Consider the following 24,734-nt stretch of genomic DNA (forward strand, 5'->3'; position numbering starts at 1 on the left):
AGCAGGGCGGCACGGCTGGGCAAAACCACGTTTTAAAACACGTGTTTGCAAAACAGGTAGGGGGCACGCGCACGAGGCGCGCCACCGCCCTACCTGTCCCGCCGATCACGGCTGCGGATGTCAGTCGCCGGGTCACGGCTGGTCGTTACCGGCTGTGTCCCGCCGCTTAGTGGCAATCACTGTTAGAGAGCACGGCTGCAGTAGCTCTGCTTTCTGTCAGTTCCCTGTCAGCTCCTGACATGCTGAGCCGTAGAGAAGAGTTTATCTCTCCCGATCAGCGTGTCCTCCATGCAGTACACCCCCCCACTCCCTAGTAAAACACTTCCCTCACACAGTTAACCCTTTCAGTAAATAAAAAAGTTATCCCCTTCCTCCCCAGTGCCATTAGTACAGTGTCAGTGTTTTTTTTGTTTTTTTTTGCACTGATCACTGTATTGGTGTCACTGGGGATGTCAGTGACCCCACGTCAGTTCCCCCCCAGTGTCAGAATGTCCGCCGCAGTCCCACCATCCCGCCATAAGTCGCTGAACGCCGCCATAAGTCGCTGATCGCCGCCATTTTAAAATTTAAAATCCTAGTATCTTTCCTGCCATTTGTAAACGCTATAACTTTCACGTAAACCAATTTAATTTACACGTATTTTTGTTTTTTAGCAAAGACATGTCGCAGAATGCATTTTGGCTGAAATTTATGATGAAATTTGCTTTACATTTTTTTTACTGGACATGTTTTATAGCAAAAAGTCCAAAATGTTGTTTTTTTTTCTCAAAATTGTCAGCCTTTTTTTTTTTTTTTTTTTTTTTTATAGCGCAAAAAATAACGCACAGGCAATCAAATACCACCGAAAGACAGCTCTATTTGTGTACATTTATGTACCGTATTGCATGCCCACGCAATTGTCAGTTAAACTAGCGCAGAGCTGTATAGCAAAAAAATGGCGTAAATTGCAGTATCTATACCATAGTTTGTAGATGCTATAACTTCCACACAAAGCAATCAATATACACTTATTGGGATTTTTTTTTATCAAAAACATGTAGCAGAATACATTTTGGCCTAAATTTATAACTAACTTTGAGTTTTACTATATATTTTTTATAGCTGAAAGTAAAAAATATAGTTTTTCTTCAAAATTTTCGGTCTTTTTTTTGTTTATAGCGTGAAAAGTAAAAAGTGCACAGGTGATCAAATACCACCAAAAGAAAGCTCTATTTGTGTGAAAAAAAGGACGTAAATTTCGTTTAGGTGCAGCATTGCATGACCGCGCAATTATCAGTTGAATTAGTGCAGCGCCGAGTAGCAAAAAGAGGCCTGGTCATTAAGGGGGGTAAATCCTCAGGAGGGCAAGTGGTTAAATGGTGCCTTGTGTATCAGTGTAAATAATGCAGATTTGACTGGGGTATTCTCAGACCCTGACTCCATTAAAGTAGAATTCCAGCCTAAGGCAGGCCATAGACTATGTGATTTTCTTTGGTTGCAGGAAAGAAAATCGATTTCACCATCAACACAGTGTTGATGGGGGAATCCTTGCCTTGGAGCTATTGTGTTCTCCTGGAAGGGCGGAGCCATCCCTGCCGGGAGAACACAGTGATTATTGCTTGTGGATATAGCTGCTGGCAGCAGGCTGCTTGTACCCAGGTTGTACAACAACTGAATTGGGTACAAGCAGCTTGCCAATAGATGGTTCGAATCTCGGCTGGTCTCTACTGAACCAGCCGAGATGCAAACCATCTATAACTGACTTAGCATTAAAAAAAAATACCTCCCCCTCCTGCTACTTATACTGCCTAACCTAGGTTAAAAAAAAGAAAAAGAAAAAAGTGCTTATACTTGCCTATTGTCCAGTTACGTGATCGGCAGCTCTGGCTCGCCTGCGTCAGTCAGTGGTGGCTGCAAGGGAGAAGAGGGAGTGCCGACAGCTGTAACATGGGAGGCTATGAGTGATGTCACAGACTCCCAAAATTCCCAGCTGCTGTTAAGCATTCCCTCCTCTCTCCTGCTGCTGTCACACAGATGATTACATGACCAGAGCAGACTAAAGCAGGTAAGTAATTTCAGCTTTTTTTCATAGGTAAGGTAGTATAGGTTGCAGGACGGGGGAGAAAACCTTTTTAAAACGAGTGCAGGACTAGAATATAAGTTGGCAGCATACAGTATATTGCAGTCTTCCTTGCTTTTCTATGTAGTTAGACTCAAAGTAGTCAGTTGGGAATAAAGAAGTCCCTCTAGCCAGAACCTTTTTTTTTTCTTTTTGTTTTGGACACTGGGGAAGGGTTAGACATGCTCTTTTACTGCTGTCTGTGTACCTATTGGTAAGATTCACCCCAAAAACGTGTTATGTAGGATATACTGACTTCAGTTACAGTTTTTCTACAACCAAAAATATTCTGTGAATGCATGTATCGTGATTTTTTTTTCTTTGTTTAGCTGGCCTCAGTTGGGCTTATTTACATGAGCACAGAGACCTTTACCTCCGTGCAGAAATGATCTGCATACAGAATTGTGTATCTGTGCCAGTACAGATGTAAACATTGGCATGTGCAGGAAGATCCATACAGCTACTGCATTTGTCAGGCTGTCGTTGATTTCATTGATTTTGATAGGCTGGCTGCACATTAACGCACGGAATACCTGTCATTCCCCAGGCACATAAATGCAACCCTCTGCACAGAGGTATAGGTTTATGTACCCATGGAAATGAATCCTAAAAGATGACTCTTGTAAGAGCCCCTGGTTTTTTATACTGTAGATTGTCATCTTTGCTGGACAGCCTTTTCTGTGTGTTAATGTAGAAATAAAATTATGAAGACATGTTAAATGGAATAAAAAAATGCAATGCGTATATTCAATACTAGCATTGCTATATTGACCAATACTGCAAAAGTATAGAAATTTATTTGTGATAATGGAACTTTCAAAGATAGGATTGATTAGTTGTATGCCACTGTATTCTACAGCTCTCAGTTGCTCTCCTCAGTGCCTTGCTGAATGACCAATAATTGTCCTGTAGAGTAGGACATCAAACATATTGGGCACTAGTGTTTGGAGCAGCAAATGTAATTTAGGTATTGACTTGGGAATGCGGTCCTATACCTGCCACCCTTAGTAGGCTTCCATTATATATGCACATTTACATTGATGGCACCAACTGTGGGTTCAAAAACTATTTATACTTGCATTATCAGGCTATACTCTCTAAAAACTGAGAAGTCCAATTTTCACAAATGATCACGAAGGTAAAATGTATGAGTTGGTGATGTGGGAAGAGTTCCTTCTGCACTTTTCTCTTGATCTAGGCTTGAGTCCCTTGTTCTGCTTGTACAGGAGAGCAAACAGGAGTTTCATCAGGTAATCAGTCTGCTTATTGTACACAAGTACTTTGAGGACCCATGTGAGCCCAAACTTTAACCCTGGTTCACACTGCTGCAACTTCAGGTGTGACATGCAATTTACAAATCGCACCTTAAGTTGCATTTAATGTATTTCTATGGCACTGTCTTAATAGGTGCAATTTTCAAGTAGCGCAATTTGAAAAATAGTTCCTGCATTATTTTTTCACCACTTCAGTGCAATTTAACTCTCATAGACTACGTATAAAGTAAATGGCACTGAAATTGCACCTGTCTCTATATCAGGGCTACTTTAAAGTTGTACATTAAATGGGACCTGATCACATCACTGAAATTTGGTGTGAACCAGGACTCCATGCTGCCCCAGGCCTGATTGAGTGAGACATTCACAACATGGGGCTGCAGTGCTTACATGAACAGATGCTACAGCTGATGTTCATTTCAGTTCTAAGCAACTGCTTTTGCTAAGTGCTTGTATTTGTTTACCTTTCTAGCTCAATGCACTCCTAGTGCCTTATGGCCACATGCTTAGTTTTTATTCCTCTGTGTACAGCGCTTACCCTACGCTGTGTGTTGAGTCATTATAAAGAAATCCACACGCCATCCTTAAGATCGCAAAGTTTTAACAGCACTAACAACTAATTCTTCATACTACTAAAATGTTTAGCTATCAGTGACCACCTGTATCTTCTAAACCAAAGCTGTTAATTAGGCTTTGGTTTAAAGGTTTGGGGCCATATACAGTGGATATAAAAAGTCTACACACCCTTGTTAAAATGTCAGGATTGTGTGATGTAAACAAATGAGACAAAGATAAATAATTTCAGAACTTTTTCCACCTTTAATGTGACCTATAAACTGTACAACTCAGTTGAAAAACAAACTGAAAGCTTTTGGGAGGGAAGTACACACAAAAAACTAAAATAATGTAGTTACATAAGTGTACACACCCTCCTATAACTGGGAATGTAGCTTTGTTTCAGAATTAAGCAATCACATTCAAAATCGTGTTAAATAGGAGTCAGTACATACCTGACATCATTTTAAAGTGCCTCTGATTAACCCCAAATAATGTTCAGCTGTTTTAGTAGGTCTTTCCTGATATTTTATTAGTCACATCCTACAGCAAAAGCCATGGTCCGCAGAGAGCTTCCAAAGCATCAGAGGGATCTCATTGTTAAAAGGTATCAGTCAGGAGAAGGGTACAAAAGAATTTCCAAAGCATTAGATATACCATGGTACACAGTGAAGACAGTCATCAAGTGAAGAAAATATGGCGCAACAGTGACATTACTAAGAACTGGATGTCCCTCCAAAATTGATAAAAAAATGAGAAGAAAACTGGTCTCGGAGGCTGCCAAGAGGCCTACAGAAACATTAAAGGAGCTGCAGGAATATCTGAAAAGTACTGACTGTGTGGTACATGTGACAACAATCTCCCATATGCTTCATATGTCTGGGCTATGGGGTAGAGTGGCAAACCGGAAGCGTTTTCTTACAAAGAAAAACATCCAAGCCCGGATAAATTTTGCAAAAACACATCTGAAGCATGTGGAAAAATGTGTTCTGGTCTGATGAAACCAAGGTTGAACTTTTTGGCCATAATTCCGAAAGCTATGTTTGGCACAAAAACAACACTTCACATCACCAAAAGAACACCATACCCACAGTGAAGCAAGGTGGTGGTCTTGCTTTGGGGCTGTTTTTCTTCAGCTGGAACTGGGGCCTTAGTCAAGGTAGAGGGAATTATGAACAGTTCCAAATACCAGTCAATATTGGCACAAAACCTTCAGGCTTCTGCTAGAAAGCTGAACATGAAGAGGAACTTCATCTTTCAGCATGACAACAACCCAAAGCATACATCCAAATCAACAAAGGAATGACTTCACCAGAAGAAGATGAAAGTTTTGGTATGTACCAGCCAGAGCCCAGACCTGAATCCGATCAAAAATCTGTGTGGTGATCTGAAGAGGGCTGTGAAAGGAGATGCCCTCACAATCTGACAGATTTGGAGTGTTTTTGCAAGGAAGAGTGGGCAAATATTGCCAAGTCAAGATGTGCCATGCTGATAGACTGATACCTAAAAAGACAGAGTGCTGTAATAAAATCAAAAGGTGCTTCAACAAAGTATTAGTTTAAGGGTGTGCACACTTTTTCAACCATATTATTTCAGTTTTTTTTTTATTTTTACTTCCCTCCACCTAAAAGATTTCAGTTTGTTGTTCAACTGAGTTGTACAGTTTATAGGTCACATTAAAGCTGGAAAAAGTTTTGAAATGATTTACCTTTGCATCATTTTTTTACATAGCAGAAACCTGACATTTTAACAGGGGTGTGTAGACTTTTTATATCCACAGTAGCTTGTAAATCTGTACTTGCAAACTTGTTGCACTCTTCTTTTCCTCGATGATTAAATGGTTTGCTTTGGAACGCATTTAGAATCTTAAGTATACATTTGCCCTACGCTTCCAGTGCTCTCCTCAAAAACTGTAATGAGTATTCCTAAGTGCATTTCTTCTTCTCATGTATCTGAAAATGCAGAAATTTGTACTAATGTCTCATTTTTGGTTCTTGGTTCTCTATTACAGAGATTGGAAATGCATATGCGGTATTAAGCAATCCAGAGAAACGTAAGCAATATGACCTGTCTGGATGCGAGGAACGCATGCATACCAACCACAGAAATGGTGGTTTTGATTATCACAGAGGATTCGAGGCAGATATAACTCCTGAAGATCTGTTTAACATGTTCTTTGGAGGAGGCTTTCCTTCAGGTAGGACTGTTCAATTGCTGTGGTGTCATGCCACAAACTGCTTTAACCACTTCCCAACCGGCTGTTGTATATAAATGGCCGGACGGTGGCACTGCAGGGTCGGGTGGCCGTTTATAAACAGCCTCCCCGCACACCGCGATCCGGTGCCCGCTGTGTCCTCCAGACACAGTGAAACACCGATCGTCGGACGGGACCTGTGTACGAGGTCCTGATCATGTGATCACTGATTGGCCAATCAGTGATCACATGCAAAGTAGTAAGCAAGATGTCACTTCTGACATCATTGCTTACTACGTGTGAAATCAGTGAATGATCAGAGGTCACATGGTACAAGGCTATTCACAACAGCCTTGTACCATGTGACAAGCTGTGACCAATCACAGCTCACTCAGTAGTTCTCAATGGCTGCAAGAATGCAGACAGAGAGAAAGAGAAATGATTGCTGTTACATCCTATATGGGTGTAAAAGCAATCGGTGTACAAAGAAAAAAAAAAAAAAAATCTTCATCACCCCCCAAAAGTAGTACGGTGTAATGGTGACACTGTACTGCTAGGGTGACAGTATGTAAAAAAAAATAAAAATAAAAAAAATATATATATATATAAATATATAATATAAAAATGTAAAAGAAAATGTTTAAAAATTATAATTTTTGGTTATAAACTAATTTGGCTTTTTTTTTTTTCTTTACTAAAAAGATAATGGAATAATTTGTGGCCAAGATTTGTGATGAAATATTATTTTTGCAAAATTTTATAAGAAAAACACTTTTTTTTCAAAATTTTTGCACATTTTCATTTACATAGCAAAAAAATTTAAATCCCAATGGTGAATAATTACCACCAAAATAAAGTTTTATCTGTCTCAAAAAAATGGTAAAAAATTCATATGGGTTGCATGACCGTGCAATTGTCATTCAAAGTGTGATAGCGCTGAAAGCTGAAAATTGCCCTGGTTAGGAAGGGGGTAAAAGTGTCCAGACTGGAAGTGGTTAAGTAATAATCTCTAGGAACTGGTTAGAAATGGTTGTTACAATTTTCAACCCCTAGGTACCTGGATTTACTTCACTTCATGTATTTCTGCAAACCGAAAGTGTGAGGGAAGTTTTTCATTGTTAGAAGTATTGCAATTTGTACACACTAATAAAAAATAATCATAAATTGACCTCTGGTTATCAGACATTTATAAGAGAATTAAATTTAAACTGATTTTTAAAGGGTAAATTCACCTTTAGGAGCATCTTACATGTTACACTCATATATAGGGTATAACTTGTAACATGCTGCTCTGCACCCTCCACCAGTGCTCCCCACTCTGTGACAGTGGGCAGGGAATCTTCTCACACCCCCTGTCACAATTTGAAAATGGCATGGCCATACAGTGCTCCACCCTCATGGCGGCATCGATAATTCACAGTTTTCTGTGAATTAATAGACAAGTACCGTCAGCCATTGCGGCTGAAGGCTTGTAGTTCTTAATGAAGTGTAGGGTGCTGGTGAGCATGCTTCTAGTTCATAGATTCTTCCTGCCATTCACTAACTGCCTGCCTGTATGGGAGGTACGGACAGACAGCTTACTGAGAATGTGCAGAAGCCTTGCATTGCACCCACAAAATTTTTTTTGCCTGCAAAAAAGTGTGCTTGCCATTGAAATACAATAGTGTTTTTATTAGCTGAGCCCAGCATATTAAGTTCACTTTTTCATTATAGGCTAGTGGCAGGGGTGGACTGACCATTTGGAAACTCGGGCACTGCCCGAGGACCCAGGGTCAGTAGGGGGCCCCATGAGATGCCCCTGGTACCTCTCTTTCATAGGCTTTTTTGAGTTTGGGCAAGGACACAGGGGCCCCATGAGTTGTCAGTCCGCTCCTGGCTAGTGGCAACACTGGAACATGAATGACTTTGAATAATGCTGCTTATTTACAGAAAGTTAACTTGGCTATATTCGCTGTACATACAGTGGTTACTGACTACACTGTATTAAGGTGACAGTCACAGCTAACGAGTCCTAGGTATGCTCATTGCCTTTTTCTAGAGATACAGGTTTGTAGCTTATTTTTGTTTTGTTTGTTTCTTTTCCTTACCAGCAAATGTTCGTACATATTCTAATGGACGCACAACATATAGCCATCACCAGCACCAGCATCATAGTGGCCATGACAGGGAAGATGAAAGGGGAGATGTAAGTATGACTAACAGATTATTTGTAAACACAAACCTTAAAATTTCCTTAGGTCCAATTCACACCTAGATCGCACACATTCCCATTTGATTCCTAAACGTTCCCAAGACTGCCTGTTTTGTCAGCCTGTTCATTTGAATGGGCTGGAAAAGTCACTGGACTGCTCAAAAAGTAGTACTTGCACTACTTTTAAAAACACACTGCATCAAATCATATGGTACTGAAGTACCATGTGATTTGGTGTCCGAAAATACACTGCATTTGCAATCTGCATTTGCAGTGCTGTTAACAATACATTGGCATCCGCATGCAGATCACGAGCAGTGTGTTCGAACGCAGTTTGCAAAACACACACGCAACACGCACAAACTGCATTCTGGTGTGAACCGGGTTTGTGTAGCATTTTACCTATACTTGCATATGAGGGACTTGGGAGGCATTTGTAATGCAGATTTTCTCTTTTTCAGTTTGCACCTGTTAATCCTGCCAGTAAGGGACTTCCTGTTGTAGGCTGACAACACATCTATAATGTTTACACAAGAAGAGTGTTGTCACCCTAGGAAGTGCACTCCTCTTAGGACTTCATCCCAACATGCAAATTCCAGACAGAATGCCTATGGTATTCATTCTCAACTATTTTAACAAAGCACTCAATTTTACATCAGCGCAAACTGTGTGCCACCTGCAGGTGTGTGCAATGACCAGTACATTAATCTAAAATGCTAATAGTACATCAAAAACAGCAGTTGTACCTATCTAATGCATAATACATAATGTGTAAATATACGGTTTTAACATGGGGGGGGATGTTTTTAATGTGATTGCTGATGTAATGTTAGAAAAAAAAAAAATCTTTAATAGGAAATTTAAAAATACCTGACATCATTACTGTGTTTAGTGGCTTTTCATGTTGTAAAGTCATCATACGAATTCTTTTTTTACTTTTTTTTTTTTTTTTTCTTCCACAGGGTGGCTTCTCCATGATTATTCAACTAATGCCTATAATTGTATTGATACTAGTGTCTTTGCTTAGCCAATTAATGGTCTCCAATCCTCCATACAGTTTATACCCCAGATCGTAAGTGAACAGCTTCAGTATTTTAATTTCCAATATTTTTATTGAAATTAACAAATACAGAGAAAAAAGGGCGAATAATTGGGATGTGAACAATCGCAAAATCACAAGCTTAGGTTTTCGCCAATATGACATAAGAGTAAGTCCCAAAAGGACTAAAACCGCTTCAGTATTTTAAATGAGAACACACATACTTTGCATAGTTGACATTTCATCTTGTATTGATTTTTTGGCTCACTTTCTAACCTAATTGTGTCTGTCTGCTATGTCTCTGTTAGGGCTGATTTAACAAATGTTGCCATATATGCTACAATTTAAAAGGGAAAAGGTGCTTAATGCCCCACAGAGGTCCTCTTCCTTTCATCCACTATTACCTTACAGCAGTTGTTCCATGTAGTAATCACATAGGACCCACGGATAGCCCTTCTTCATTACAAAATCCTGGAACTTCTTTCCTGTCAATAGTTCAACAAAAACTAGCATCCTGTTTGTTCCTGGCTAATAAACATACAATATCTAGAGCCTGGAAGAAATCCAGTGTTCAACTTTAAGTTAAAATGAATCTCCACCTTTCGATATACTTTACAAGCTGGCCCAAACGAACTATGTCCCCCACTAACCTGTGAGGCCGCTAGATGTGCGGTATAAACTGTATGTAGCTGTGGCTACATACAGCATACTGCACTGTGTTCCGGGTTTGCGCTGAGACTGTCAGTCTGAGACCCAGAACACAGTACAGTCTATCACAGCGAAGCTCAGCCATTCAGAGTAAGCAATGTATTTTATCAATGTATACAAAGCTTCCTCTAATTGGCTGAGCCATATATTGTGACATCATCAGCCTGCCATTCTGACACAGTTAATTTGGGCCAGCTTGTAAAGTACCCATGCCTTCCCATTTCTGAACTCCTTGAGCCAGAGTTATCTCTGGCTCTTTGGCGACTGACAAACTGAGGCCATGGGGGAGGTGTTTTGTGTGCCCACTTTACCTTGTCTTACCCTACCCCCCTTTCTTTCCCCTCTGTTGCTCATTTCCACCTCCTTGTTTTCTTCCTCACCATCCCCACCTTTCCTCTCTTCTACCCTTCCTATTTTCTCTTTTTGCCTACATCGCACTTAGTCTGAAGTCCAAGGGATTCTCTAAATTGGATGATCTCTCTAGGGCCCACCTCTTCTTTTGTGGTTTTTTTTTTTTTTCTTTTACATATAGGTCTCGGGCAATTACATATGTGTTTTTGTTTATGGACGTTTTGTCCAGATTGTTACTTCAACCAGATGTTCTAGCCACTGCATGGGCATCATTGTTCCCTTTTTCTATAACTGGTAGAAATGATTGCAACAGAAAAAATGCAGCTGCAGTGGTGACCTGTTGAAGGGGAGGATGGTGGGTGATCACTGGACTTGGGTTTTATATAAAAAAAAAATATTCAGAATTCCGATGTAAATCTTATATAGTCTTGTATAGCAAGCTAATCCTTTGCTCTGTGGTGAAGTAAAAAGGCACTGTTCATTAGTGACTAGCATGTTTGTTGTTGTTTTTTTTGTTTTGTTTTTTTTTTTAATATAACACAATGTGCAGATCTGGTCTTAAAAAAAAAAAAAACAAAGGTCACAGTTTTATGCATTGCAAGTCTTAATAGATTTAGCATCCTCATGAATTCATCACTTCCCAAACTATGGACATGCATGAAGCAATATTTAATGCAAGAATGTAATCTTAATTTTTATATTTGCCTTCTTTTTGGGGTTCTCATTAGTTTTGCTTCTGTGTCATTAGAACAATGCTAATGCTATTGTTGGTTTGTTGATAAGGTTCTCTGTCTATTCTCAGCGGTCAAACCATCAAGCGCCTAACAGAAAATCTTCAAGTACCATACTACGTAAGCAAGGATTTTCAGTCTGAATATAGTGGTATGTCACTGCAGAAGTTAGAAAAGAATATTGAAGAGGATTATGTGGCTAATGTAAGGAATAACTGCTGGCGAGAAAAACAACAGAGTAAGTATTTGTAAAAAATGTTTGTTTTGGTTTTTTTAGTTACATTATATGACCAAAAGTTATGGTTATGTGGCCATCAGAACTATATAAGCTTTTAGGACATCCCATGGCAATTAATATAGAGTTTTACCCCTTCCTCCTTTTGCAGCTAACAACTTTAACTCTTCTGTACAGGCTTTTCAAATCCTTTTCGAATGTGTCTGTGGGACTTTGTGCCCATTCAGTCTGAAGAGTATTTGTTCGGTTTGATGCAGATGTTGAATGAGAAGACCTGGTTCACATTCAGTAGGACTGAGGTCGGTGCTGTGTGCATACCAATCAGGTTTCTACAGACCAAACTCCTCAACCATTGTCTTTATGGACTTGGCTTTGTCTTGCTGGAACTGGAAATAATCTTCCCCAAACTACTGCCACAACTTTGGTAGGGCACATATGTTTAATATTATTATTATTATACAGGATTTATATAGCGCCAACAGTTTGCTCGGCGCTTTACAATATAAAGGGAGACGATACAGCAACAATACAGTTCAATACAAGAGAGTTAGGTGTACCCGGTTCCTTGGAGTTTACAATCTAGGAGGGAGGGATATGGCTTTGTTCTGTAGCATTATCAGCAGCCACCATTGGAAACATCTAAACTCAGTAATTTGAATGGGTGTCCACATACTTTTGGCCAGGTTGGTACATGCTCTGGTCAGGCGTCCACAAAATATTGGCCATTTTGAGGAAGATAGCAGTTTTTCAGTAGTAGCTAGCTTTTCATTTTGTTTTAGCCTTCACCAAGAGATGTCTGATGACTAATAAATGAACCTTCATTTATAGTGTGGGTTTGCCTCAGTCCCTGGAGGAGACAAAAAGCTGCTATTTCTGTAAACCAACTCCAAACTTTTGTTCAACCTTACAAAAGAGAAATGTTACCTAAATATGACTTTCTTTATTGGATGCTGTTTGTGACAAAATACTTTCATACAGTTAAAGCTTCCTGTCGTGCACACTTTTTTTTTTCTTTAACCTGTTCCCGCCAGCCATACGCATATATGCGGCCTGCTGGCAAGTGGGCTTTAATGCCAAGAAACAGCATATATGCATCCCAAATGTAAACCGTTCTGTGCTGAAAGTATGTGCCCTGCGCGCTCCCAGCAGAGTTACCAGCGGGAACCTTAAAGTTCCCAGTGCCTACTTGCGATTGGGAGCTTTCCAATCATGTTACTGCCAGTCACAGCGGCCACATGACCAGAATACCTGCCTCCGCCTCCTGGCATTTAAAACTTCTTCAAGGGAAGGGGTTAAATATAGGTAAATCCAATCGCTGAAATCTCCTTTTCAAGCGCTAACATTTTCAATATGAATAGCTTTCTTTAAAAATTTCCTGGTGATCCTGTCATGAAAGTCTAATGTACAGACACTTCTGTTATTGGGGGGTCGTAATGCACTTTTCCTGTTTCCTAATTGTCCTCCTCTGTTGTCACCCTGTCACACATTGTCCCCATAATGCACATTCCACATACGTGTTGCACTTTTGTCAACAACTGGAAACCCGCCTAGAGAAATGACACCCAGCGGGTGCTGGAGTGAAAGCATGTACACAGAAAATAGCTGTAGGAGAACAGGACAAAGAAAAATTAAACATATTACAGGGGTGTGGAAATTTTTGAAAAAACTACTTGTCCCCTATTAGGTGATATTAGGTGACAGGTTCTCTTTATTGAGATATCCAAGGTCTAAAAGACCCTGCATGTCTCCCCTGTACTATACTGAATGTAAAGCAGTGCACATCGCACCACATTACATTTAGTGAATCTCTCAACGTGGACCAGGAAGTGACATCATAACATCACTTCCGGGTCAGGACATGAAGGGGAGGGAAGCGGACGTGTCCGCTCTCCTACCTCCACTCTAGCTGACAGCGGTGAACCGGGCCCGCAGATGGGCAAGCGGAGCCCAGGAGATAGTGGGCGGGGGGAGGTTCACACGAGGGGTTTTAGAGGCTTCCACCTGACAGATGAGTCCGCTGCTTTCCCGCAGTAGGGCTAAAGGTAGAAAAAAACTACCTGCGTGTTTCCCCTGAACTACATGTCTCGCCTATTGGGCAATAGGAGTTCAACATCCCTGTATTAGTTTGGGTTGGTCTCTGGTCACAAAATCATCTTGTGGCAAGTTATTTATGTGAGATTTACAGTATGTCCAGATTTGTGGTATTTTAATTGGTGGTATTTTTATCAAATCTGTTAAAGTGGTAGTAAACTCTGCATTCTAACTTTCCTCCATTAAAATCATTCTTAAACAATATAGATTGTGCTGTCTTTACAATCAGCCTAGCCTGTGCCATTGTGAAGAAATAGGGCGATGTTAACTTTAATGACGCCACCGACGCATGTGCATATTGGAGGACATTTCCGGAATTCTCTGTGTGCTGTCAGTCCATTCAGGAAGATGCAGTGCCTGTGTTATTAACTCTCTGTGGCATTGCACTGCGATCTCATGAGAGTACAGGCCCATTCACAACTTTCTGAAATACCCCATGTGACTTGCTATGACACAAGGGGGTGTTAACATCGGCACTGATCAAAAGACAAGAGGGGAGGAGATACAATACTGTACATCACTTGCTGGATGTAGTCTACTTTTTTTACAACATAACATAAACCAGGCTCAGGTGTGTGATTCATAGACATGCCGGACTTGGTTTCCGTAGTAATCCCGGTACAAAAACTAGGCTTTGCTAAAAATTAGTGCACATGTGCAAGATTACCGAAAGGGCAAAAGCAATATACACTGTGGAGGCGGAAGACAACATATACCATGGCGTTAGCTTCGGCTGGGAAGGATGAAAAACAAAATAAGACGCAAAATAGTAAGAAACAACCGAGAAGGGTAATTAATAAGACAGAATGATGTGAAAAGCTTTTGTATACTGGCTATATTGATTGTAAGTCCTTATACTTTACTATATCTAATAAAAAATGTTGTATATTTTGTTAAAAGCGGTTCATGGTCTTATAACATTTTTTGTGAATGAAGTATATTGGGTCGTTTGCGTCCATAAGGTTGTTCATTTTATGTTTTCTGAGTTATGTAGTCTATGGACCCAGGGATTTTCCTCCTTGGGTGTTTTTCAAGCTTCGAGGGCTGTTTCACATTGAATCACACAGGAAGGCAGTACACATTACAGTGCAATTCAGTGCAGTACAATTATTTAGCCTAATTCATTTGAATGGGCTAAAATCACACTGGATCACATCAAAAGTAGTGCATGCAATACTTTTTCAAATGTACCATAATGAATTACCGTGGTACCAAGCGATCTGGTGCAGGCAATATTTTTGGGATTATATTGACACTCACAGCAGATTGAACCCAGTGCGTTGTAAATGCGGTGCGGGAAATGCACACAGAACACGGGTTTCCCACACCGCATTCTGATCTGAATAAGCCGTAAGCCAGTTCGCCTTTACAGTAACTATTGTAAAGGATCAGAGACCTGTGAAAACAAATACTGTATTACAAAATATACTGCACAGTACTATGTCATTCTCTTGGAGGTTACATTGTCTTTTAAGGGGAAACCAAGCCACCATCCCAAAGCAACTATCAGTTGTACTATACCTCATCCTGACACATAACCTGTTTAACCTGACTTGTTTTGCTTGAAACCTGCTTTTATAATGCATGTACCTAACCAAGCACAAGTTTCTTGCTCACAGGGTGAACTTATCTGTTTATGCAAAAGGTACTTTGACGCAGTGCAGAGTAAAAGATAATGTAGGATGTGTATATGGTTATAACCACTCTATAAAATCATGTGCTAATGCAGCTCCTCTTACTTTGCACACTAGTGAACAGAATTGAGTAGATCGGCTTCTGTTCAACCACAGTGGCCAATGCATTGATCGAAATTCAGGTCCTTGCTGAGCCAGCTGAATTTCAATCCATGTATGAGCAGTTTAGTGTTATTTCTGTTTGCTTCCTCATTCCTCTGCTATATGCATGAGTCACTTTTGACATCAAGAGAGAAAAAGGCAACAGGGGAAGGAGCACCAGCACACAGCCTGTGATTGACAGCCTCAGCTCTGTTCCTGCGTGGTGTGGGAAGGGTTCCTATATTGTGTTCCTTCCCTCCAGTGAGCTGTCCTCAATGAGCTTTGCAGAGTTTTCAGCTCCCTGACTCCTGCCTTCTGAAAGCTTAGACCAGCTGTATAAAGTCTGCATTTTGAAAGGCTGTAAAGAAAAGAAGGCTGCAGATTAATGGATACTACTCATGTAAGAGGATTTCTTTCATCTCTGTGTATCACCTGAGGTCAGTCATGTCACTGAGTATATGTAAGGGTTTTACAACCACATATATTCTGAAAGCAGAGAGCCTATAGATTAAAATAGTGGTAGCTGCATTTTTTTTCTTTTTATGTCACTTGAAATAAACAAAACTGGTTATTAAATGATTTTAGTGTATTTCTTCCTGAAAATATGCAAACTAGTTGTAAAGGCTCAAGTTTTTTTACCTTCAGGCATTCTATGCATGAAGGTAAAAAAGCCTATGTGCAGCAGCGACCCCAGCCCCCCCCCCCCCTAATATTTACTTGAGCCCCATCTTGATAGTGATGTGCATGAGAGCCTTGGCTCTCCCCAGTCTCTCCCTCCTCATTAGCTGAGATAGCAGAAGTAGCCATTGGCTCCCGCTACTGTGAGTCACAGTCAGTGAGGAGAGGGTGGGGCAGAGTGGAGCCGCGTTCTGTGTGTGAATGGACAGCTTGTAACTGAGTCTGCTCAGATGCCCCCAAAGCAAGCTGCTTGCTATGGAGGCACTAGGCAGAAGGGATGGGCCAGGAGTGCCGGCGGGGGACCTGTGTAGAGGTGGATGGAGGCTGCTCTGTGCAAAACCATTACACAGCTCAGGTAAGTATAACACGTTTATTTAAAAAGAAAAAAAACAACCTTTACTATCACTTTAATTTATACACACAAGCATAATATACACTGCTCAAATAAATTAAAGGAACACTTTGAAAATACATCAGATCCAAATGGGGAAAAATATCATGCTGGATATCCATACTGATATGGACTGGGTAATGTGTTAGGAACGTAAGGATGCCCCATCGTTTGAGGGAAATGAAAATTATCAACCTGCAGAGGACTGAATTCAAAGACACCCTGAAAATCAAAGAGAGAAAAAATTATGCATCAGGCTTGTCCATTTTGCTGAAATTTCATTGCAGCAACTCAAAATGGTAGTTTGTATGGCCTCCATGTGCTTGTATACATGCCTGACAACATTGGGGCATGCTCCTAATCAGATGACGGATGGTGTCCTGGGGTAATTCCTCCCAGATCTGGACCAGGGTATCACTGAGCTCCTGGACAGTCTGTGGTGCAACCTGGCGGCATCGGATGGACTGAAACCTGATATCCCAGAGGTGTTCTATTGGATTTAGGTCAGGCGAGCATGGGGGCTATTCAATAGTATCAATTCATCCTCCAGGAACTGCCTGCATTCTCTTGCCACGTGGGGGCGAGCATTGTTGTGCACCAGGAGGAACCCAGGACCTACTACATTGTAGAGTCTGACAATGGGTCCATGGATTTCATCCCGATACCTAATGGCAGTCAGAGTGCCATTATCTAGCCTGTAGAGGTCTGCCCTCCCCCCCTCCCCCATGTATATGCCTCTCCAGACCATAACTGACTTACCACCAAGACGGTCATGGTGAACGATGTTACAGGCAGCATAACGTTCTCCACAGCTTCTCCAGACCCTTTCACATCTGTCACATGTGCTCAGGGTGAACCTGCTCTCATCTGTGATGGACCTGTCAATTCTGGTTTTCAATGGTAAATGCCAATTAAGCTCTATGGTGCCGGGCAGTGAGCACAGTGCCCAATAGAGGACGTCGGGCCCTCAAGCCACCCTCAAGTCTGTTTCTGATTGTTTGGTCAGAGACATTCACACCAGTGGCCTGCTGGAGGTCATTTTGTAGGGCTCTGGCAGTGCTCATCCTTTTCCTCCTTGCACAAAGGAGCAGATATTGGTGCTGCTAATGGGTTAAGGACCTTCTACGGCCCTGTCCAGATCTCCTAGAGCACGGGTGTCAAACTGGTGGCCCTCCAGCTGTTGCCAAACTCCAAGTCCCATAAGGCATTGCAAGATTAACAGTTACAAGACTCCCAAAGGCAGAGGCATGGTGGGACTTGTAGTTTTGCAACAGCTGGAGGGCCGCTAGTTTGACACCCCTGTCCTAGAGTAACTGCCTGTCTCCTGGAATCTCCTTCCTGCTCTTGAGACTGTGCTGGGAGACACCGAAAACCACCTGGCAATTGCACGTATTGATGTGCCATACTGGAGGAGTTTGACTGCCTGTACAAGCTCTGTAGGGTCCAGGTATCGCCTCGTGCTACCAGTAGTGACACTGACCCTAACCAAATGCAGAACTAGTGAAAACCAGTCAGAAAAGATGAGTAGGGAAAAAATGTCAGTGGCCTCCACCTGTAAAACCATTCCTCTTCTACTTAACTGACCAGATCAATACCCCGGGAGTTTAATTGACTTGATGCTATACTGATTAAAAAAGTGTTCCTTTAATTTTTTTGAGCAGTGTATTACCTAATTTTTGTGATAAAATGGAAAATATGAGGTTGTGTTGATTAGATAGATAAATGATGGCCCAAAAGTATTGCTCTCTGTCATACGCTGTAATATGGAACATGTAGCGCAATCTACATTTTTTAACGTAACCACACCCGACTAATTTGTTTACATATGTGTATACATGAGAGTATACATGCAAATACATACACTTTTGTCAGTGGCAGCAAAAGGGTTAACATGTATGTCTGGGCAAGATAAAAGTAAATCCTTCAGGACAACACAACAGATTTCTCCATGTTTTGCCTCTTTACAATGCTGCAGAAAAATACCTGGTGCTTTGCCTGTGTGTGTGTGTGTGTTCACCAGATTATCATCCCAATGCCTCAATGCAAAAATATTATTCCTCTGGCTTAAATTCTTGGTACTTTTTGCAAGTCTTGTCTAATTATATGGCAAAGTTCTGATTAGGATGCTTTTATTGCTTACAGAAGCTGATCTAATACATGCAGCAAAAGTATACCGAGATGATAGACTGCGAGTGAAAGCAGAGTCAATATCTATGCAATACTGCAAAGAACTTGAGCGACTGAATTCAATCTATCGAGGAGGATGAAGAGCCACAAATGACTGCTTACAAATGAATATACTTTCTTCCTTGTAATATAAGAACTCCTTTATTGTGGACGGCGATGCAGGGAGTGAAACATGACCCGACTATCAAGCTCATTGTATATTCCTGATACAACTTGAAGGTCACGGAGTCATTTTTATGGTTTTATGTTTTTTGGCTTTAGTTCCAATGACATGTAACTAATTATGACAGTGTGTAAAATTTAGATACAACACAATGACCACATTTTCCAGGTTCATGTGTGTAATGTAAATATTTCACAAAGATGTCTTGTATATAAGAGTTAATGCATTTATATGTACATTTTTGCTGTCCCTGTGATTAAAAGAATCCATTTAATGTGAATCTAACACCAAAAAAGTATTTGTTTTAATTGATGTTATTGTTGCTGGTAAATTTAAAATGTTTCTTAAAAGGTCCATTTACTATTCTTGTTAAAGTTAACCTGCAAGCCATTTTAAACAAAACCAAAAGTTCTGTTGTAGAGGAAGCAGCACAAAATGTGTTATTTCTGAGCCTCCTCTGTGTGCCTTAATTATTTTCACTTTGTTACAAAGACCTGAAATTCGTCATTTTTGGGTTAGGCAGCACCCACCTTCCTTCACCCTGTCCAATAAGAGTGCCATTAATGACAACTAACTTTCTCTTAGTGGACAGGAGGATAGCAGTTGGCCTGGGCTTGTCCTTAAATTCTGGAAAGTTGGGCTCCTATAACAAAATAAATCAAAATTGGAGAGATGCACAGAGGAGGTTTTCTGGATAAGAATAGTTATGTCAGACACCTTTGGTGCCTGCTATCCGGCAAGACTAAGTGGTTTTTAAGGTTTTAGGTGTTTAGAATGGCTCCCAGATTTTTTTTTTTTAATTGAGCCAGCCAGACCTGTACATGATAGCTGCTGAAGTCATTCCCTTTCATTTTCTCCATACTACATAATCAAGCCTTGTATTGAGTATAGCACCATACATAAATGACATTGAAAGTTCTGCTAAAACGCAAGCTATCATTAAATGCAGGAGACACAACTATCATTTCCAACTTTATGCACAAAATGTGTGCAAACCTGTATAGGATTTGGGTTATTTTACATTTAGGTACATTTTCTGTACAGGTTGTTTGCTATGTTGAGCTAAAGGATGTAACAAAATCATGGAGGCAGTTTTCTTGTAAGGATTTCTGGACATGAAGTTAGCTTTGTGTTTTTAGGCCAGTTGCAAACTGGTGTAATAATTTACTGATGTTTATACTCCTGGATCTTGTCGAAAGAAAGAATCCTGGATAAAATGTTCCATAAAGACCTTGCGTAAACACGCATAATGGTGTGTAAGTGTATAGACAAGTAAAATTCTTCTTCGTTGTTGTAATATACTCATTTATATTCGCATAAACATGCTATTAGACACACATGCGCTTAAATTACTGCACTCAAATGTAAAATTTGCTATTTTTATTTTACGGCTCTGTACTTTTTTCGCTGTACTACTGATCTTTACACGGCTGTGTGCATTGTGCCATAGACAACAATGCATCTAATTTCAAACCCGTAAAAAATGTGGCGCTTTTTTTACTTTCGTGTGCAAGAGGCCTAAGGCTGGTTACTGCAACACAGTAATGTACTTTTACGTGAGTTGGTGAGGTATAGTTCCATTTATTTTGGATGGCACCCCAACACGCCTTCACAGCGCACCTGGATTGCAGTGCCTTGCAACACATGGTATAAAAAAAAGCTTCTCAGGATGTGAGATAAATTGATTATAAGGATGTAATCTTTCATCCACATACACAGCTCACTTCATGTCCTGTAACCTCTTTGCAGGGAACTGTACCTAGGCTCTTCCCAGCCTTTGATGACTTAAAGTGGACCTGTATTAAAAACAAAAGTTTTTAAATTGACCATTCCACTTTGTAGAAGGTAACCACTATTACTTGCCCCTACAGCTGTCTGCTGACCTGATTCCTGTTGGGACCACTGTCAAAATCCAATACAAATACTGAATACTTTTTTGGTTAATACTAGAACTAAGCAATGCATGTCACCTCCGCGCCCCCCAACCTTCACAATGTGACCAGACATAGTGGTTGGTCACTGATTGTTGGAGGTTAGGGATAGTTCCATATCTAATTATATGCCAGTTTTTACCAGGGCAATGGAACAATAGTTAAGATAATGGATAATGCCTTCTGTACAGCATGGGAATTAATCTGCTTTTATTTTCTTTGGGTTTACTTTAAAATGGTGCAGTGGAATCTGCTACAAAGCAAACATTATCACACTTTAAATGTCACGGCATTGTTATTATTGACACTTGATTTGTTTTTTTTTGGGGGGGTTGCGTGCGTGTGTTTTTGTTTTTTTGTTTTTTTTTTTTAATATTTAAGGGGATGGTGTGTAGTTGTCTAAGTACATTCAAGAGTAATCATTTAGGACATAAAGACCATACCATGCCTGGTGAAAATGGCATTCTTCTCTGTGTGTCAAAGATTGTTTCAAAGATTTTATCTACTGATAATGGGAAAGGATAAATCATTCCTTTTTTGTATTTATGTATTTATTTCTACCTTTGGACAGTTAATGTGCAATGTTTTCTTCTCGCTTATTTTCTGGGAATTTTTTGGCACTTTAAAAAACCTACTCTGTGTAGGCGTCCATTGTGTGAATGATAGTGAAATGAATAGGTTCAGACAGTAACCAGGCACTAACCTATACCTAATCCCCATTACTAGAATTATATGTTCAGTAGGGTTTGGTAGACTGGCCCTTGTCATTGTAAGGAAATGTAATGTTTAACCCCTTGGCGCCGGCACCACCCGGCCTTCTAAGGGTTTCAGAAGCCAGGGGGTGGGGTTTTAGGGTCATGTGACCACCGTGATTCGTTGTCATGGCGGTCACATGATCGGGAAAGGTCCTGATCGAAAGAAGAGATCGGGACCTTTCCGTAAGTACTGGACATGTGTGCTGAGAGCACGCAGGGCGCGCGCTCTCAGCACGTTTTTCTTAATTGCGCGCAAATGTGCGGCCGCTCGGCTTCAAGGCCTAGACGCCGGAAGGCCGCACACTTGTGTGCAGCTAGCGCCAAGAGGTAAAGATATATGTACAGTCAAAGCTTTTTTTTCTTGGATAGAATTGGGAATGGTGAAAACCCATGTAAGTTTATTTTTTTGTTTTCCATCTGTGTCTGGTTGGGAAGATTTTCCTTTTACTCTCTGTCCCAGAGATGTAACAGGAAGTGAGAGGAAAGCTCTACACAATTGGGAGAACTGGTAAACAGTTGTTACCACATCAGGTGTCTCTGACAAAAGATTTCCCCTCCATTCCTGTTGTGATGACAACTAAAATTTTTTTGCCTCCATGACTATGGTTAGAAAGACAAATGGGGTAAATCTTCCCAGCGAGGCACAGGCAGCAACAGCAGTCTGACTGAGGTTCTAATCCTTCCATACTCTATTCAAAAAAAGAAAATGGCCTAGGCTATGCATACACTGTAAGTTGGGTAATTGTTTTGTCTGTATACATAATGTACCGCCAAGTCTGGTAGATATGTGCTAAATCGTTCACATTTTTACAATAAATGAGCAGACACCACTCACCAAGAGCAGTTGGCGACATGGTAATCAGACAGGTTAAAAGAGAATTATGGCCAAAGATTTTTTTTTTTGGCCATAATTCTCTTGTGGGTCACAAGAGTGACCTTACTTGAGCTCTCCCGTGACCCAGAATCAGCCAACAGTGGGCTAAAGCTGATGTCACATAACAGTTCCAGACTCTGGAAGGATCCCAGAAATAATGTCAGGATCCACCCAGATGCCTAACCAGCAGCTGGATCGTCCTCTCCGTGAGCCTAAGCCAGCTGCTCCCACTCTCTCTCCAGCCTGGTGCTCCAGTGAGCGCTGGAGGGGCAGAGTAGAGAGTGGTGACTGACAGTCATCACTCTCTGTTCAGAGCGGAGCAAGAACTGATCAAACAGCTACTGCTATTTTCTGTATAATAGTTCACCTTCTCTACTATGTTATAAAACATTTTTACATTCTACATTGGTTAACCTTAAGGATTCATGTGTATAATTTAGATTGCATCCAAAATATGTTCAGATTTTGCCTCTGCATTCCGTTTTTTTTTTTTTTTTTTTCCTGTGGGCAAATGAAATGGTAAATTCCACGAGCACACTCAGATGTTAACCTGAGCTTCTAGGCCAATGAAAGGCAGGGACGTGATAGACAGGTGTGTACTTACTTTATGCCACTCTGTTCATGAAGTCTGCAGAAACTGACATCTGGGACTTTTGATCTCTTGGTCACCCACAGCACTCACTGGTACCTCCCACTGACCTCCAAACCACTATGGAGGTCAGTGCTTTGAGAAACCAGGAGATTCACACTCCCAAGAATGTTGGTTTTTGTGAAAGGCTCCAGTGGATGATTCCTTCTGAATGGATTGGCATAAGTAGCAGTGTATTCTTTGTTGGAACTTCCTGACTGGGTCATTTTTAAAAGGAACCCAATGCTTTGCCCTGTATGGGAAAAGCACAGATTCACTTTAAGGGATAGTGAAAACCTTATCTTGGAAAAAAAAAATACAAAATAAAATAATTGTTATTTACATATATTTACAATAACACTGTAATTCTGTTGAAGTGCTTTATCTTCACTACTGTTGCATTTCCTAACATGAACCCCTTTCCCCACAGTCAGTAAATCTCAGTCTATAGGTTGGTTTGCAGTTGCTAGCCCAATAGATACTACCCAAGTCAACTGGATAGGTTCCTTCAGTGCGTGCAAACATACAGTATGTATCCAGTGCCACACTTTACCTTATAATGCAATGCTAATGGGATTCCATCTATGTATTGGACATAACCATATGTTATACATAAAGTGTTTTGTCAAGAAAAAGGAAGAAAAGCAGAGATTTAATGTTTTTGTTGTGCCTATTGTTCTGCACCAACTAATTTTTTTTTTTCTGTATGATCAATGTTCCTTTTACAATGACTGTGCCTTTTTCATCTCTGCATGTATGTTACCATCATTTCTCTTATAATTGACCAATAATAACCGGTGGTTTTCTGTGCCCTCTTTAAAATGTATAATTTCATTTAACATTAAACTTGCTGTTATTTTAGTATTGTCTCTCCTAACTTGAATTACAATTCTTGTATTTGACATTTTAATATTTATAGGAAAAAAAAAATCTATTCACCGATCTCAAGTGGTACCAGGTACAAATTTGTATTTTGCTTTCCTGCTGCTGAATGTCGCTTTGTGCATAAGGAATAATCCTTTTATATTCTGCACAAACTGCTCTTTTTGTTTTTTGTTCTCTTGAAACCCCACTCCCTCCATGTCCTTACGGAGGTCATTGGGAGGAACCAGTGAAGGTTTTTTTGGTGTTTTTGTTTTTTTCTTTCTTTAATATACAATTCTCGTGGAGTGCAGCCCATGTGTACGCGTAGGCAAGAATGATTTTGATTCCTACCCGCCAACATACCCACCATCTGGGATACCATTGTCATGTATCTGAGGAGGCTTTGGGGGCAATCTACATTACATTTTAGCATACACTGCAGCATGTCATCTGGGTGTTGGCTGAAAGCAACAGCCATCCCCCTGATGATGTGAGTCTGGAATACACTAATGCAGGATTTTTCTCTGGGGCACAACCCATTGGACAAGGTAAAAGGGAAAATAATTTTTTTTTTTTACTGCATCATGTATGCATATATGGCAACTTAAAACCCAATTGATCTATAGCTTTGCAAACAGTACAGCTCAAGCTTACAGCTGATTGGAGACCTCTAGCTCCGTCATTGCAGCAGCTGTGTCAGATCTCTAAAGAGAGATCACTTCTTCCATACTGAGAGCAACAGTTGCCCTTAAAGCATGCTGGCAGGAAATGGGCTTCTCTACTCATGCTATGGCTGTTTTCTAATAAACTAACTGCAAGATTTTGCAGACTTTTGTTTAGAAGCACCATGGATGTATGTAGCTAATTTTAGCTGAACGTTTTGTTGGGCTTTAAAGTGACTTGTGATAAAATGTATGGATGCAATTTTAACCTGGAATGCAATTACTGTACATATATGCATAAAGTCTATATAGTTGGCAAACACATTCATCACTGTATCTATAAGCATTGTGGAAAAATT

General features: G+C 40.5%; 1 protein-coding gene across 1 annotated transcript in view; it reads left to right on the forward strand.

Annotated features, from left to right (window-relative positions):
* The window catches only part of DNAJB14 (DnaJ heat shock protein family (Hsp40) member B14), a 56,716-nt gene extending 33,006 nt beyond the window's left edge, over nt 1-23,710 (forward strand). The window contains exons 4-8 of the mRNA XM_089680551.1: nt 5,939-6,124; nt 8,212-8,306; nt 9,275-9,384; nt 11,213-11,379; nt 18,454-23,710. Coding sequence (XP_089536677.1) covers nt 5,939-6,124; nt 8,212-8,306; nt 9,275-9,384; nt 11,213-11,379; nt 18,454-18,578 — 683 coding nt within the window. The 3' untranslated portion in view covers nt 18,579-23,710. The remainder of the gene's footprint in view (nt 1-5,938; nt 6,125-8,211; nt 8,307-9,274; nt 9,385-11,212; nt 11,380-18,453) is intronic.
* Nucleotides 23,711-24,734: the final 1,024 nt, after the last annotated feature.

Source organism: Staurois parvus, unplaced genomic scaffold (assembly GCF_062004578.1).
Source record: "Staurois parvus isolate SC_StPar_1 unplaced genomic scaffold, SC_StPar_1.0 ptg000244l, whole genome shotgun sequence".
NCBI classification, from domain to species: Eukaryota; Metazoa; Chordata; class Amphibia; order Anura; family Ranidae; genus Staurois; species Staurois parvus.